General features: G+C 60.8%; 1 protein-coding gene across 1 annotated transcript in view; it reads right to left on the reverse strand.

Annotated features, from left to right (window-relative positions):
- Window positions 1-15,374, reverse strand: part of ULK1 (unc-51 like autophagy activating kinase 1) — a 30,520-nt gene that overhangs the window by 1,817 nt on the left and 13,329 nt on the right. Inside the window, exons 6-28 of the mRNA XM_008574629.1 lie at window positions 14,161-14,193; window positions 13,887-13,923; window positions 11,049-11,222; window positions 10,895-10,968; window positions 10,663-10,764; window positions 9,815-9,930; window positions 9,648-9,730; window positions 9,076-9,126; window positions 8,569-8,657; window positions 7,433-7,583; window positions 6,434-6,494; window positions 6,119-6,208; window positions 5,621-5,746; window positions 4,915-5,063; window positions 4,685-4,771; window positions 4,037-4,305; window positions 3,564-3,757; window positions 3,151-3,260; window positions 2,926-3,069; window positions 2,132-2,328; window positions 1,678-1,850; window positions 1,476-1,594; window positions 879-1,036 (exon numbers count right to left, since the gene is read on the reverse strand). Coding sequence (XP_008572851.1) covers window positions 879-1,036; window positions 1,476-1,594; window positions 1,678-1,850; window positions 2,132-2,328; window positions 2,926-3,069; window positions 3,151-3,260; window positions 3,564-3,757; window positions 4,037-4,305; window positions 4,685-4,771; window positions 4,915-5,063; window positions 5,621-5,746; window positions 6,119-6,208; window positions 6,434-6,494; window positions 7,433-7,583; window positions 8,569-8,657; window positions 9,076-9,126; window positions 9,648-9,730; window positions 9,815-9,930; window positions 10,663-10,764; window positions 10,895-10,968; window positions 11,049-11,222; window positions 13,887-13,923; window positions 14,161-14,193 — 2,787 coding nt within the window. The remainder of the gene's footprint in view (window positions 1-878; window positions 1,037-1,475; window positions 1,595-1,677; window positions 1,851-2,131; window positions 2,329-2,925; window positions 3,070-3,150; window positions 3,261-3,563; window positions 3,758-4,036; window positions 4,306-4,684; window positions 4,772-4,914; window positions 5,064-5,620; window positions 5,747-6,118; window positions 6,209-6,433; window positions 6,495-7,432; window positions 7,584-8,568; window positions 8,658-9,075; window positions 9,127-9,647; window positions 9,731-9,814; window positions 9,931-10,662; window positions 10,765-10,894; window positions 10,969-11,048; window positions 11,223-13,886; window positions 13,924-14,160; window positions 14,194-15,374) is intronic.

A 15,374-nucleotide genomic window follows, 5' to 3' on the forward strand; every position in this document is an offset into this window, starting at 1 on the left:
GCCAAGGGCAAAGGGGCTGAGTGCAGGCCACAACCGCGACGCGCTGACTGCAGGGGCAGCCACAGCACGCAGCACGCAGCACACCCCATGCAGCAGATGGGCGGGGTGGGTGGTGGTTGATAAGTGACAATGCAGCTCAGCATGCAGGCCATTGTGTGCAGCCCAGGACAGTCAGTGTGGTCATTGCCACGGCTGGCAACGATGTCACTAGGGCAGTGGCCAGCAACACTCCTGCCTGAGAGGGGAATTGGGGGGTGGGGGAGGCAGACTTTCCCTATCCGTCTGTTTAGACTGTGAATTTTTTCTAAATATATGAATTATCTTTAAAAAGGAGGCCCTGCCTCACATCCCCAGGCAGGGAGGCCACATGCTGCATACTTCCAGTCCGGCTGCCTGGGACAGATCTTGCCTAAGAAGTGTGAAAGCCAGTTCTCTTGTTTTACAGTTGGGGAAACTAAGTATCTTTAAAAAGGAGGCCCTGCCTCACATCCCCAGGCAGGGAGGCCACATGCTGCATACTTCTAGTCCGGCTGCCTGGGACAGATCTTGCCTAAGAAGTGTGAAAGCCAGTTCTCTTGTTTTACAGTTGGGGAAACTAAGACTGGGGGCATGGCCAGGATGTCCCCTGGGCTATTGCAATGGACTAAAGTGCAGGGCCGATTGCCAGGCCCAACTCCAAGTGCTCTTCAGGGACGTTTTCAAGGAGGCCCTTCTTTTATTAACTGGCTGGGGGGGTTGGGGACATTGTACTGTAATTTCCAGAGATGTTCACTGGGCCAGCACCAACCCAGGAGTGACACTGCCAAATTCCCAAGCTGTGCCAACACCGCCCCATCCCAGTGCAGACAGAGCCACGTAGGAGTCCCTGTGTCCCATACCGTCTGCACGGCGTGGCTGAAGATGAGCTTCTCCGCGGTGATGCTGTGGATACGATCCAGGAGCCGCTGCTTGTCCACAAAGAAGCGCTGCAGCCTCAGGCTCAGGCCCTGGCAGGACACCACACTGGCCTTGTATAGCTCATTCAGCTTTCGCACCACTGTGGGGCAGGGTATGTGTGGCTGCAATCAGCTCCGGCCCTCCCTCGGCAGGGGACAAGCAGAGCCGACAGGTAAAGGAGGGAGACTGTGCAGCCACGGGGACTCAGGGTGGGAGAATGCCACAGCCAACAGAGAGCTGGTGGCTCAGGATCTGTTCTGGCAGCCCAGCATGGAGAGCATTTGTGATGGGGTGTGACTGTGTGTGTTGGGGGGAAGCATGCACACGTCCATGGCTCTCCGTGTGTGGCCAGCCTTAGCATGTCCTGTGGTGTCCTCTAACCCCATCTCCTCTGTCCTCTGCATGCTGGCTGTACCCCAGGGCCTGTGCACCCACCCTTCCCAGCTGCTCTCCATCCAGCCTGGGCCTGCTCAGGGCCTTGTTGTCACCCTCTCCCCAGTTAGCATGTCCTGCCTCCTCTCCCACAGCCACCATCTCACCTTGTTTCACAGTGGACGACAGGCAGAGCTTGCCAGCCCGGATCTGGTTGATGGCAGTCTGCAAGCCTGAGGACAGCAGCTCAGCCACCTTCAGGTACAGCACCAGCTGCTCTGCAAAGCTGGAGGGTGGCCAGTGGGTCAGAGATGAGTGAGGCCTGGTCCCCCAGGCTGCTCCCCCAACCTGTCCCCAGCTGGCACCCACCCCCACTCGCGGCTCAGCAGGCTGATCTGGTCAGCCACCACGCTCTCCTGCAGCTGGTGCTCGGTGCCACTGGCTGTCTCGCTGGCACTGCCCTTCAGGGCCGCAATCTCCAGGACGTGCTGGACGAACATGAGTGTGAAGCGCAGGCTATGCAGGATCTCCGTGTGCTCTTGCTGGGGAGAAGCAGAGGTCAGCGTGGCATGTGCCCATGGTGGGAAGAGGCCTGTCTCAATGGAGGCTCCTTGGTGGAGGCCCCAGAAAGAGGGACTGTGGGGGGGAGTCTGCTGAGGGGACTGGGTGGGCCATGACCTGCCACAGCTACCCACATCCCCTCCCCTGCTGCAGCCCCATCACCTTGGGACATGCGGCACCCACAGCAGCAGCAGCATGAGGCACACAGGTTCCAAGTAGGAGAACGGAAAGGCCTCCTCAAGCCCACCTCTCCCAGCCTCACCTCCATGAGGGTCTCCTCAGGGAGGTCAGGGGCCTCGAAGGTCACAGCTCCCTCCAGGTTGGCAGCAATTGGGTCGGCAAAACTGCAGCAGTGGCCTGGGGCAGGTAGCTCAGTGGCGGTGGCCTCACTGCAGGCCCCGGGCAGCAGGTGGCGGGCAGAGGAGGAGCTGGTGGAGCCAAGGGAGCTGGAGGAGCCCACTGCAGAGAGATGGCTAGTGAGGGTACCAGGCGTGCTCCTCTCCCGCTCTACAGAACAAAGACCCCATTCCCACCCCCTCCTGACTCTTCACCCCTTCGACCCAGATGTGCCTCACTGAATATCTTACTACATCCGGAAGCCACCCCAGGAGAGACACTGCAGGCCAGAAGAGTAGGGGACGCGAAGCCCACCACCCTCACTGCAGAGGTGTCAGGACCCCCTCCAGTGGCAGCTGCTGGCCATGGCCAGACCCTCCCACCCCTGTCCCTTCCCAAGCAGAACCCACAGGGATCCAGCCAGTCCCTGGGTACTCATCCCTGCTTGACCTGTGTTTTGAGGACTGGCAGCATGGTCCCTTATGCTCACTGACTGATTCATATGGGTGCCCTGTACAGGGGGCACCATGACTGAGTCCATCTTATAGGTGAGGAGACTGAGTATGGATTTCCAAGGAGTGTATATGCCACTTCCTCGGCCAGTCCCTGGGTCCCAGGGGGGCTGCGGTCCAATGACCCTGAGTTAAAGGACCCCCCCACCCCCAAGGCACTGCCACAGCCCCCAGAAGGGACAAAATGCCAGCTCCGAATGGGCCTTACCTGAGAACATCCTGGTGCGGGGGCCCTGGGGCGGCGTGGTCCCGCTGGGGGGAGAGCCCACAGTGAACACCACTGGGGATGGGCTGCTAGCCCCCCCAGCACGGGCTCCTGGGTGCAGGTTCCCTCCAAAGCCTGCAGAGGGCGCTAGGAGAGCAAAGAGGGGCTCAGGGCCTGACCTGCCAGCCGATGCCCCCCAAACCCCCTACTTGGGAGCCCCTCCCACACCTATCTCCATGGGCTTCTCCTGCAGGCTGTCTGTGCTGCCTGAGTCCTGGGTCTGCGTCCCAAATGCAGCCTTAAGGAGCAGGTCGGTGAGGCGGCTGGTGCTGAAGGACCTGTGGGACGGGCACAAGTGGGCAGGCAAGGTGGAAGGGGCTGGGCCCCACCTCATAACCGGCCCTCACTCACCCCTTGAGGTGGATGCTGCTGTCCCCCACCTCACAGATGGACAAAGGCTCAGGGAGGGGAGAGCCCACATGGGGCCGCAGAGCAAGCCAGGTGAAACCCAGGCTCTCTACTGCCCTGCAGGCAAGGCACCCCCAGAAGCCCCCAGGAGCTCACAGCAAGAAAAGGCCAGGGGTGGGGTAGGGGAGCCCCATCGGAAGCCCCACAGCCACAGCCTTGCCTCCCCCACTCACCTGCCAAAGGGGCCCCTAGAGTCCTCAGCAGGCCGCAGGCCAGGGCCCAGTTGATGTCCTTGCAAGGGCCCCACCTCTGAGAGGTCGGGTAGTGTCCGGTTCCGAGGGGGCGTCACCATTACGCCCTGCCGGGCCAGGAGGGTCAGCAGATTCTGGGAGCTTGGGGTCTTGGGGAAGTCAAAGGAGGGCATGGCCTAGGAGGGGTAGGGAAGGTGCTGAGAACCCCCACCCTACCTGGCAGCCCCCCTCCACAACACAGGACAGCATGGCAGGAAGGTGTGGCCATGACTTCAGGGCTGATCTGGCTCTTCACAGAAAAGTGTGGCCCGAGCTGAGCCCAGGCAAGAGAATGGGGAGAAGGGACCTCAGTGTGAAGTTGCCCTCCTTGTCCTTCCCCAGGACCAGCTGCTCCCACCCCACCTCCTCCCCCAGCTCTGTTCTCCCTGAAAGCTAGGCTGTGGGGGCCCTGTTACCTTAGTGGGGGAGCCCAGGATGGGGGGCAGGGGGTTCCTCTGCAGGAAGTCAGGCAGCTTGGGCGAGCCACGCAGGGGCCGGCAGGACTGTAGTCCATGGGACGGCTGGGGAGGGCTGGCCTGTGGGGGCCCGAATGCGGCTCCCAATGGGTCCGTGGGGGGTTTGGACAGCTTGGGGCAGACGACGTGCAGGTCAGACAGGTTGGGGGCGCTGTGCAGGCGGCAGCCCAGCCCGGTGGTGCGGGTAGAGTGCTCGGGCAGGGAGGAGCCTAGCGGCAGGGCATGGGCCTCGTCAGTGCCCAGCCCAGCCAGGTAATGAACAAAAAAACTGCAGATGCCACTCCCACCACAACCGTGCATGGAGGCCTTAGGGCAGCAGACGCATCTCAGATCCCTCACTCTCTTCATCATCTCACCCTCATGGCCACCCTAGGAGGTGATGCCCTATTCTCCATCTTGTGCCTGAGCACAGAGGGGCTGAGAAACCTGCCCAAGGTCACACAGCCAGAGTGGATGAGGCCATTGGCCTCTATACCTCAAGCCTTGTGCTTCTTAAAACTGTTTCACCTGCTACAAGAATAGGACCGTGGCCCCATGTGAGGGAGGGTGGTGGCTCCTCTGTCCTCCACCTGCCTGGGCTGTACCTACCTGGACGAGGGGACCTGCCACCCCGCATCTCGGCTCCTTGTGGGGAGGGTGCCCTGCTCCAGCCTGGCCGCTCCGGGATGGTTCCGACTTGGGAAAAAGAAGCATCCACCAGAGAGAGTCAAGGTGGGACAGAAACAGCAGTGTCTCCTCGCCCTGCCCCACCCCCACCCTGGGAGATGCCCATTCCCAGGCAGGAGGCTGCACCCACCAGTCCCATCCCAGAGACTCACCTTGTGGAGAAGGAGTGTAAGGCCGGCCCCCACCCAGGGACAACTTCCTGGCCAAGGCAGCTCCATGCTCAGCATGGGATGGGGGTGATGGGCTGGCCCGTGCAAACCCCAGGGGGCTGGTACTGCCTGACCTGCGGATGGCAGACGACCTGTGGACATTGCAGGGTGCGTGGTGAGGCCCTTAACCCCAGGGCCCTTAATCCTGATACTCCCCTAGCAATGCCAGGTGGCTCCTCTCGCTGCACTCTGTCCAAACAGAAGCCCTCACTAGTGAGTATGTGGGAGGGGTCAGGCTCAGCCTTCTTGCCCAGAGTTACAACTGGGAGCTGGAGGGCCCCAGTGTTTTCCCCCGGCACCCTCACCCTGGGGTCACAATCCCCGTAAGGACAACCACTAGCCCATGCAGCCTTCCGTGAATTACAAAATTTATCCTTCCCTCCAATGTTTACTTCCGTCTGCTGAAATTTGCCAAAATCAACATTGGTTTGTAAATTCAAGACACTTTACTGACATCTACCGGAAAACTGTCAAAATAACTAGAATCCCATGACATCCACAAAGAGAATGGTGGTGCCAAGTTATGCAGTGCGCAGCCTGCACAGCTGTGCATGCACAATGGCCCTGCCCCTCTCTAAGGGGACAATGGCAGGGCTCTCACCGCATGCTCCTGTGATATGCCTGGGCACTACAGGGCCCCTGTACTCACGGAGCTGTCTGATACTGGGTGGGCGACTGCAAATTTTGCTCAATGCGCTGATAGTTCTGCACCTGAGTGGGTACTGGAATGGGGACAGAGGCGCCGTACCTGCTGCTGGAGAAGGCACCAGCCCGGCTGTGGTGGGGAGAAAGAGGTCAGGGTCACTAGAGACAGGGGTGCTGGGATGGAGCCCAAGCCCAGACATCCTTGGGCAGAGGCCCCCCTGGGCCACCTGCCAGACTTGCAAAGATCAGGCTTTCACCCCCCCGTACACTCCAGCACTGCAGCCAAGCAGCTCCTCCATCCCTGCAGGCTCAGGGTAGTGGTGGTGCTGTGCAGTTGCTGGCCCTGGAGTCTTGCAGGGCCCTTGGCTGACAAGCCCACCCCTGGGCAATGCCCTTCCCACAACAGTCCCTTCCACTGGACGGTCCAAGTGGAGCGTGGTATCCCGCCAAGCCTGAACAAAGGTAGTGGTGTCATGGCCCCACTGCCAGGGCTCCTGCTCACCCTGAGGGGCTAGGGGAGCTGCTGCAGGGGGGTGATGGAGATGGGGTCTGACCATGGCTCTCCAGGCCAGCGGAAGCCACCAACGAGCTCCTGGTGGGGCAGAAGGGACAAGACAGGGTGGCACCCTCAGACCAAAGTGGTACACAGACCCCAGGCCCTCCCTAACATCCCCAGCCCGCAACGGATACTACAGTCTTGGTCCTTGCTGATCGCCTGATCCCAGGCAGGGTGTGAACTGGGTGGAGATAACACTGTCCACTTCGAAGACCACCCTTTATCTCTCCTGAAACAGAGGGCTCAGGGTTGGGGACTCACCCGCTGCACATCAGGCTATCTGGCAGGGGCTTGGCACAGGCCGCCTCAGCCACCAGGTCACCTGCGGGTGAGAGACAGCAAAACTAGGTCTGGGTGTCCTCTCTTCCCTCCAGGCCCATCTCAGCGCACTGTGACTCCCTGACAGCTCCCCACCAGGATGGCGGGCTGCCCTTCTCCAGTGTCCTGACACCGTGGGTCTCCTGTCCCCCAGCCTCGGGCCAACTCCAGGGCAAGCAGGTGAGGAGGGTGAGGCCAGGGAGCTGAAGTCCTCAGGAGTACCCAGGTTCCCACCCCCGGGAGGGTCTGTCCTGTCACTGGTCCATCTTCCTGTAGCCCTGCTGGCTGGCAAGGGGTCAGGCCCCTCCCTGGGAGTATCTGAGGCTTGGCTCGGCCCTCGCCATCTCGCAGATCTGAGATGCCTGGAGGTGCTGAGGGGCTCCCACAAGCCACTGTATTTCCAGGATGCCAGGGCCAGGGCCCACCTAGCACTGGTGCTGGAGACTCAGGTGGCCAGGGACAGAGTCAGGAAGTGACAGGGTACAGGTCTGTGAGAGGAGCCATGCACCCCTGGCCTGCCCCAAGAGGTCCAAGCACCTTCACTCAGCAAGCACCACATGGGTAGCCAGAGCCACTCTGCAGAGGCTTCCAAGAAGCAAATACACAAGTCCGTGTGCGGTGTGGTTAAGAGCCACAGAGAGACATGGCCAAGTATGGGGGCTCCTGCCAGGGCGGGTGCAGAAGGGCCTGGAGGAGCCAGGGGCACCTGGGTATGGGGCCTCAGGCCACAGACCGCCTGCTGACCACGAGGAGTGGTTTTAGCAGAAACGACCTCACTGGCCAAGTGGTGCTGTTGCCACAAGTGACCAGAGACCCTTCTGACTGGCTAGGGTGCAGACAGGTCCAGACCGTGCACAACTAGGGACCATCTGCCATGTCCACTGTACTCCCCCCTCCCACAAACACCTTGGGGGCCGTGACTCAGTCAGTGAGCCCCCTGACCTGGAAACTGGGCCGGGACCATGACAAAGTCGTCTGTGTCGCAGGATGAGTCCTTGCTGCTGCCACCTGAGTCCCGGGAGCCATGCAGGAAGCCAGCAGTGTGGGCTGGGGAGGTCAGTGTCTTTTGCAGCTGTGGCATCTCCCCCAGGGACTGCAGCCAGAGGGAGGGACTGGTGAGCTGGGGCCGGGGGACCCCCGAGATTCTGGGAAGGCAATCCCAGCTCTTCTGGGACGGCCCAGAGCCTCAGAGTACAGAGCAAAGGGGGCTCAGTGTGTTCTTCTTTCTGTGTGCCACCCTGTAAGGGAACAGCCACCCTAACAGAGCTGCGCCCACTATCCCAGCCAGGTGGGAGCCCTTGGCTGCCACGAGCTCACAGGAGGCCCTGGTTTTGCGAGGTGTTTGCCACCAGCTCCTCTGCACCTGACTTCTCCATGTGTCCACGAAGGAGGTGGCATGGGGGCTGTGTCCAGTAGGGAAGTAGCCGCTGGCCAGCACATACCACACAGCTGATGGAGGCTCACCCTCCAAGCGCCCATCCCCTGGGCCACATTGCATCCTGGATGAGCAGTCATGGCTCCCCTCAGCCTTAGTCCCCTGCCCACCTTATGGAGGAGGCAATTGAGGTCAGAGAACCCATCCCTAGTCACAGGGCCAGGCCAGGAGAACCCAGACACTGACTCATCATTGCCCACCACTAACACCATACTCCTAGGTGTTTGGGGAGACGGAAAGATGGACAAGCAGACTGGGGCAGGGGTGGGTTCAGTGAACACTCTGTAGTCACATGCAGTGCAGGGTACAGTGCCAACAGGGGAGGTCCCAGAACACAGCCCCCACACACAGCCAAGGCAACTATCCCCTCTCTACACCTGTGTTTGTCCTGGGCATAGGTGTGCACAGCAGTGCAGAAAAGGATCTCAAGACCAGACCAAGCAGCCACTGACGGGGGGTGGGGGTGGGGGTGGCTGCTGAAAAGGGTTTTCGCTGTTTCTAAAGCTCAACACTTACAAGCAGAACATGTTCATCTGTGTCTTTCATGACTCACACAGATGACAGAAATCAAGGCAGGTGCCCTGGGTAGGGCCGGGGCCAGCTGACGAGTGGCCATGGCCTGGTCCCAGGGGCAGCGACTTACCGGCGGGGAGGCCAGGTGGGAGGTGGAGCTGCTGCTGGAGCTGCTGCCAGACCCTGAGCTTGGGTATGAGGGTACGGGCACAGGCGGGGCTGGGAGAGGGGCGCAGGTCAGTCTGCAGAACCTCCTCCCTGGCCCCATCCCACCCATGTTGGGGACAGATGCTCATGGCAGAACCAACCCAGGGACTGGACGAGCACTACTGTGCCCCCCCTCATGCTGCCTGCCCCCACTCTGACCAGCAGGATGGGGAGGTTAGGGGAGGACCTCCCAGGCACCCCCATGACTGCAGTCTGTGCAAACACTCGGCAGCACACCCACCCCCCCCAGCTTTAGGGCCCAGGCTGGAGAGGGCTGGGGACCTGAGTAACCCTTCCCTGGTGGGGGATGCAGGTCAAGGCCTCTTCCCTATGCTCCCACTCCCCAGTCCAGCTCGAGGGCCCTAACCAGCCCTGGGGGGGAGGAAGATGTGCAGGCACTGCAGGAGCCCTAGGATTGCAGAAAACTCACACTTCCTGATGGAGGCACTGGCATCCAGGAATGGGTGATGGAAAAACTCATCTGCGGAAGGGAGGTGGAGCTAGGCCTCAGGGGGGACCCTGGGAGGGTGTGGGGGCAACGGGCAGGGGTTTGGGGTGAAAGACTGGCCCTCCCAGCCTCCCCTGGGTGTGGAGATGGAGCCCCAGCTGGCAGCCCCTGCACACACCTGGCCGCCCTGCCTCAGCCCAGGCCAGCACCTCCACCCTCTACACCCCGCAGAGGGTGGTCTTCCCAGAAGTATTTCCCTTGCAAAACTCACTCACTGGTGCTCCCCAGAAGCCAGAAACAGCTGTTACGGGACCCCCAGGAGCCCAGCCTCAGGCCAGCCATCTGAGGGTGGCCCAGGCAGAGGCTGACACCTACACTAGGCTTACAGAGGGGCCAGTGTCCATGTAGGGTGTGGGAGTACAGGGCATGAAGCTAGATGGGCCCCTGCCCCAACAAGCCAATGCTGCATGGGTGGGTGAGTGGGGAGGGGGGCTCTTGGGGGTGCCTGTCCCTCAATGCCTGTCGCATAGCTGGGAGTCCAGCCAGCCACTCACCAAAGTCCATGCGGTCTTTGTGGTTGCGCTGCAGCAGGGCCAGGAGCAGCTGCCTCAGAGGGGCCGAGGTCTCCCGGGGGATGCTGGTGGGACGAAAAGGAGATGGGGCTGACTAGGGGGGCTGGCGGGAGGGAGTCTGCCGAGGGGAGCGCAGGAGGGGTGCTTACGTGGGGATCAGTGTCTTGTTCTTCTCGTAGAACAGTCGGAGGTCCTGGGGGCTGCTGGCCTGGTGGGGCAGCGACAGCATGAGTGCCTGCTCCCGGCTCGGCCCTGCCTCTGGCTGCTGCTCAGGCCAAGCCGGGTGGTCATTGTCTGGTCTCAGAGCCTTCGTCCCCAGCCAGCCTTCAACCAGGACTGCCAGCCCAGAATATGCTTGCACCTCCCTCCCTGCCCCCATCCAGGCTGTGGAACTTCAGGGGTGAGAGTGCCCTGCTTCAGCCCAAGCGGCAGGTAGCCTGGGTGCCGTGGGTTTGGTGCCACTGGCTGTTTGCCTCTTGAAATTAAAGAGTAGCCCACCACCCCAGACCAGAAAGCAGCCGCAGAGTAGGGGCTCGCCCCTCTTTGTGGGCCCTGAGTGGAACTCACACACACATTCCCTCACCGAGCACCTGCTGTGCGCCAGGCGCTGCTCTAGGAAGCAAGGACACAGCAGAAAGCCTCATAAGGCTGACAGGCAGAGGGGGGAGCAGGTACTGGGTGCTGCATCCCTGCCCTGCAGGCTGCATACAGCCCTGGGCCCTCGTGCTCGGGGTCATGACCCCATTAGTGGGACACAGCCAGCATGCGGCAGGCAGCAGGCAGAGGCGTGTGCACAAATGCACACCAGTCTTGCTGGTGGGCTGAAGCATCAGGTCCATCTCACTGGCCCATCCTGGGAGACCAGCCTCAGCCATGAGCAGGATGTGGCAGGGAGTGGGGTCTGCAGGGCTTTAGGTGAGGCCATCTGAGGGAGCGCTGCGGCCACCTGCCAGCCCTTCCCCGACACTGACTACCTCCAGGCTGCTGGCTCTCTCACCTGGAAGGGCGCCTTCCCTGTCAGGCACTGGTAAACGATGGTGCCAATGCTCCACAGATCTGCCTTCCCGTCGTAATGCTGGGACATGATGACTTCGGGGGCCTGTGGAGTCAGAAACGTAGATCAGTGCTACAGTGCAGAATGGGCCCAGAGCACACTGGCTGGTAACAGATGCCAGCCAGGTGCCTGCAAATCAGAGCAGACACAGCAGGAGCCCCAAGCACACACGCACCATGTACATGGGAGAGCCGCAGAGTGTGGCCGCCATCATGTTGCTCTGGAGGTACCGGGCGAACCCAAAGTCAGCTGCAGGAGAGGTGCATCAGGACAGCTGTAGCCTGGGGTCACCCGCAGCCCGGGGTTACACCCCCCTCAACGGGCCTCACCGATCTTGACGCGAATGTTATTGGGATTGGCACGTCGTCCGCCGGGGTTGGACAGCAGAATGTTCTGGGGCTTCAGGTCGCGGTGGATGATGCCCTTGCTGTGCAGCAGCCGCATGGCACCAGCGATCTGCTGCAGGAAGAGCCTGATGGTGTCCTCGCTTAGTGTCCGCATGGCTGCCAGGAGACAGCACTCAGGGGGGCACCCAGGGCAGCGCCAGCCACCCGCCGGCTGCTCCTCCCTCTGCAGGGGCCCCCTGCCCAGCAGGTAACAGGCAGACCATCCCCACAAACTGGGAATCGGACGCCACTCTCCTGCTTAAAACACACAAGGGCTTCAACCCCAACAGGGGCCAATTCCAAACTCCCCCACGGCCCTTCCCGGTCTCAGCCCTGCCATTCACCTTGGGCCATCCATCCTCTGCTGACTCTGTCTGGAACCTTCTTCTCCACACCCAACTGCCAGCTCTTGATGTTCTCTAAACAGCCTGCTCCTCTTCCTCAGATTATAATGACCTAGTTATGCTTCCTAATATCTTCCTCTCCCCCTAAGGCAAGTACCAGCTATAGCCAACAGTTCTAGGATGGAACCCCAGGGTCCCAGCCTACTGTGGCTGTCCATGAGAGAACAACTGGGCACGTAGCCCTGAGCAAGGCCCCTGGGCCCATCTGTACCCAGGGTTAGATAGGGTCACAGAGGCCCCACCCTCTGCCAGCAATGAGCTTGGGGCCAGCGGCAGAGCTGCTGTGTTCAGGGCAGCTCAAGTGGCCCCAGCTGGTCCACCAGGCCGTTTAGGGCAAGGTGTGGAGGATCTAGCTAAGCAGAGGCACCCACCCCTTAGAGGGGAGCAGGAACAAACAGTGGCTCTCTCCTGAGGCTCCCAAGCAGGGAAACCAGAGGCAACCAGAAAGGGAATCCCCACACATCCACACACAGCACAGACACACTCATCCACACAGCACAGAGAGAGATACACACACAGCACAGAAACACATCGGAGACACACCCCCCAAGAGAGACCATGTATTTACCTCATACTAAAATCTAGATCTCAGATCCCAAAACCCCTCTGTGCACAAAGTCAGGCTCACCTCAGCCTGATACCTCAAAGAAAGTTGGGCAGAGCCACGCTGCCATTCCTCCATCTTTCTAAAGCCTCTCCTCAGACACAGGGAGGCCCAAATGGACTCCCAGATGCACGCAGGGATGTGTGAGCACCCCGTGACACCCTTACCTTCAGCCCCAAGACTCCCCAACTCTCCAGACGAGCACCCTTGGTCTCCCTGCACCTCCCGCCCTCCCTCCCTTGAGGGCAGGTGGCACCTGAGGCTGGCCTGGGACCGACCTGACACCTGTGGAGCCTGAAATGCAGCCAGTTACCACCCAGCCACTGAAGGTCATGGACCCAGCACACAGCGTGGCAGCCACACAGAACAGGAACAGACACCAGGCACATCCTGGCCACGTGGACAGCCAGGCTGAGGTGGCCAGCCCAGAGCGCCCGGGGCCAGGGGCCTGAAGGCCAGCAGCCCTGGGCTTTGGCCAGCCACCATCACTCAGAGGGCCCCGTACAACACAGGCCATGTCGTGAGGGACCCTGACAGCTCAGCCACAGCAAGCCTGTGTCCCCAACCTGGGGAGGCATCCAAGGCCCCCAGCACAGAGTACGCACACACTGAGGAAAGCGCCCCTCGGAACAGAGAGAGCTGCCCCACATAGCCCACCCACTCCCAGCTGCGTGTCCTCCCCGCTCCCTGCCACAGAAGGCTGCCCTCCACATCCTAGAGCAGGAGCCCGGGGCTGCCTTGGGGCCTCTGCCTCCAATGAACCTCAACACAGTCCACAGATCCAGCAACAGAGCACCTGATGGCCGGACCCTGTGGCCTTGAGTCCCCCCAAATCCACAGGTTGAAATCCTCACTCCCACAGTGATGGTATTAGGGTGGAGCCCTCATGAATGGGATCAGCACTCTTATAAAATTGGCTCCAGAGAGACCCTGGCCCCTTCCACCACATAAGGACACATAGAAGGTGCCATCTGTGAGGAACAGACAGGCCCTTACCAGACCCCGAATCTGCTGGTGTCTGGATCCTGGACTTCCAGCCTCCAGACTGTGAGAAATACATTTCTGCTGTTTATCCACTACCCAGTCAAAGGTATTTTGTTACGGCAGCACCAATGGACTATGACAGACCACAACGCCATCCTTCTGGATACACAGGATGAGTCCCTGGAATCATCGTGACCAGCTCTCTCCCACCTCCAACTCAGCAGGATACCCTGCACCAAAGACCGCCTGAAAGCACCACTCACCCCCACCCCTACTAGGGCCTACAGCTCAGACAGTTATTGAGAACCCCCAGCACAAGGGTCCTGCCAACACCTGCCCCTCGAGCCCTCGTGCTGCCCCTGCAGCCACTCAGCTCAACTCTGCTCCAGCCAAAAGCTACCTGCCCAGCCATGACATGAGAGCTGCAGCTCCCCCTCCCTCCCTGCAATCCCCTGCCCACCAGGCGCTCACTCACTTGTCTTGTTCAGGGATGCCTCCCCCCCCACCCCCACCCACCAGAACATTGTCCTGTGAGAGAGCAGAGGCTTCTGTGGTCATGGCTGTCTCTCCACTTGTGACAGAAGCACTCCGTAAACAGCTGCTGAGTGGATGAATGGAGGGACAGTGTCCTTAAGGCCCGAAACAGCTCAGGTCCCCTTTCCATCTACCCTGGGAGGTGTCGGAGGGCACATTAAAGCCAGGCCATCTCTTGTTTGGACTAGGCTGACCTGGGTACGGGGATCCATGGGCCCCGTTCGCAGCCCCGCCCAGTACGGCACGTCCACTCACTGTGCAGGTAGTCAGCCAGGTCCCCACCGTTACAGTACTGCAAAAGACCAGTGACATGCCATCAGGCAGTTGCCAGTAACCCTGGGGCAGAGCCCCCCCCACCATTCCCTGCTGGAAAACATCAGTGGTGGTACCCATCACCCCCTCCAGCCACATCCCTCCCTCTGTGGCTCCCAGCGCGTGGCCTTCAGCCCACAGGTACACAGACACCTGGGACCATGTGGCCTCTGCCTGCCCTGGCCCATCCTCCCAGTCAGCCCTGCAGAGCACTCACCTCCATGACCAGGTAGACAGAATTGGCCATTTCCTGCAAACAAAGAAGGGACCGTGAGAGGCGGGAGGATGTGCTGCAGGCAGTGTGGATGCAGCTAGGCCGAGTGGGCCCTGCAGTGGGAGTCTGCTGGGTTTGACTGACAGAAGTAGTAGCCAGTGAGGGAGGCCTGCGGGTGGGGCATGGGCTTCAGCCTCCAGGATCTCTCTCGTGTTCATGGGTCTCAGCTTGTCAACCTACAAGCGGTGACTCCTGGCTGAGGGGACCCAGCCAGTGGGAGGGTTCAAGGCCAGTGGGTGGGCTGGCCTGACCTTCAGGCTGAGGAAACTGCCCAGCTCCTGGCTCTGGAATCAATGCCATAGGTTACAGGGTGGCCCTGCCAGGCTGAGTCAGAGGCCCAGAGGCATCCAGCTGCACTACCCAGCTGGCATGCACTCAGGCTGGGTCCCGGTTCCTCCTGGGCCCTCCCCTCAGACACAGACCTGTGCTGGGGGCCAACTGCATTCTCTTGCAGCTGCCCCCATGAAACAGAAAGAGACACTTAAGGCAGCCCACCCTGGTGCCCACGTGAACCCAGACCCCCAAGAGCAGCGTGCACGTGATCTGCACCTGTATACCCACAGTAGGACGAGCCATCCACACCCCACATCATGGACAAGGAAACTGAAGCCCAGAAGCCAAATCACACCAGGTGGAATGGGTCATAACCACCTGCTATCCTGTGTCCAGTTGGGGTGTTTTCCCTAACTGAGGGGAGTGGCTCTGTCAGACAGAAGAGCAAGGTCCCACCCACACCCCATAAATGCTAAGCACACTGCAGGGCCTTGGGAACATGAGGAGGAAGCCCCCTCCCCTCCAAGCTCTCCCCCGTCTGCACTTACGGGAGAGAATCCACATTCTGCTCTAGGCAACCCCAATCTACTACCCCCAAGACTCGAGGGGAGAGGCAAAGAGGATGTGGGCAGGTCTGTGAGCTGCTGAAAAGCCCTCTCAAAGGAGGGAGGGGCTGCCTGTCCTGAGGGAGGGGCTGCAGGAGGAACATTTCTCAGCAGTTGGAGGAGGCACTCACAGCTCACTCCCCTGGCTGCCAGCCACTACCCTCCCCCACCTGTCAGCCACAGGCAGGCCCCTCCCCAGCTGCTGGCCCTCAGGTCCCAACCTGGCAGGGGTCCCAACCCCTGCTCAGCCCCCTGAGGGCCAGACGTGCATCTAGGAAC

The sequence above is a fragment of the Galeopterus variegatus genome, unplaced genomic scaffold, assembly GCF_000696425.1.
Source record: "Galeopterus variegatus unplaced genomic scaffold, G_variegatus-3.0.2 Scaffold1075, whole genome shotgun sequence".
Taxonomy (NCBI): Eukaryota; Metazoa; Chordata; class Mammalia; order Dermoptera; family Cynocephalidae; genus Galeopterus; species Galeopterus variegatus.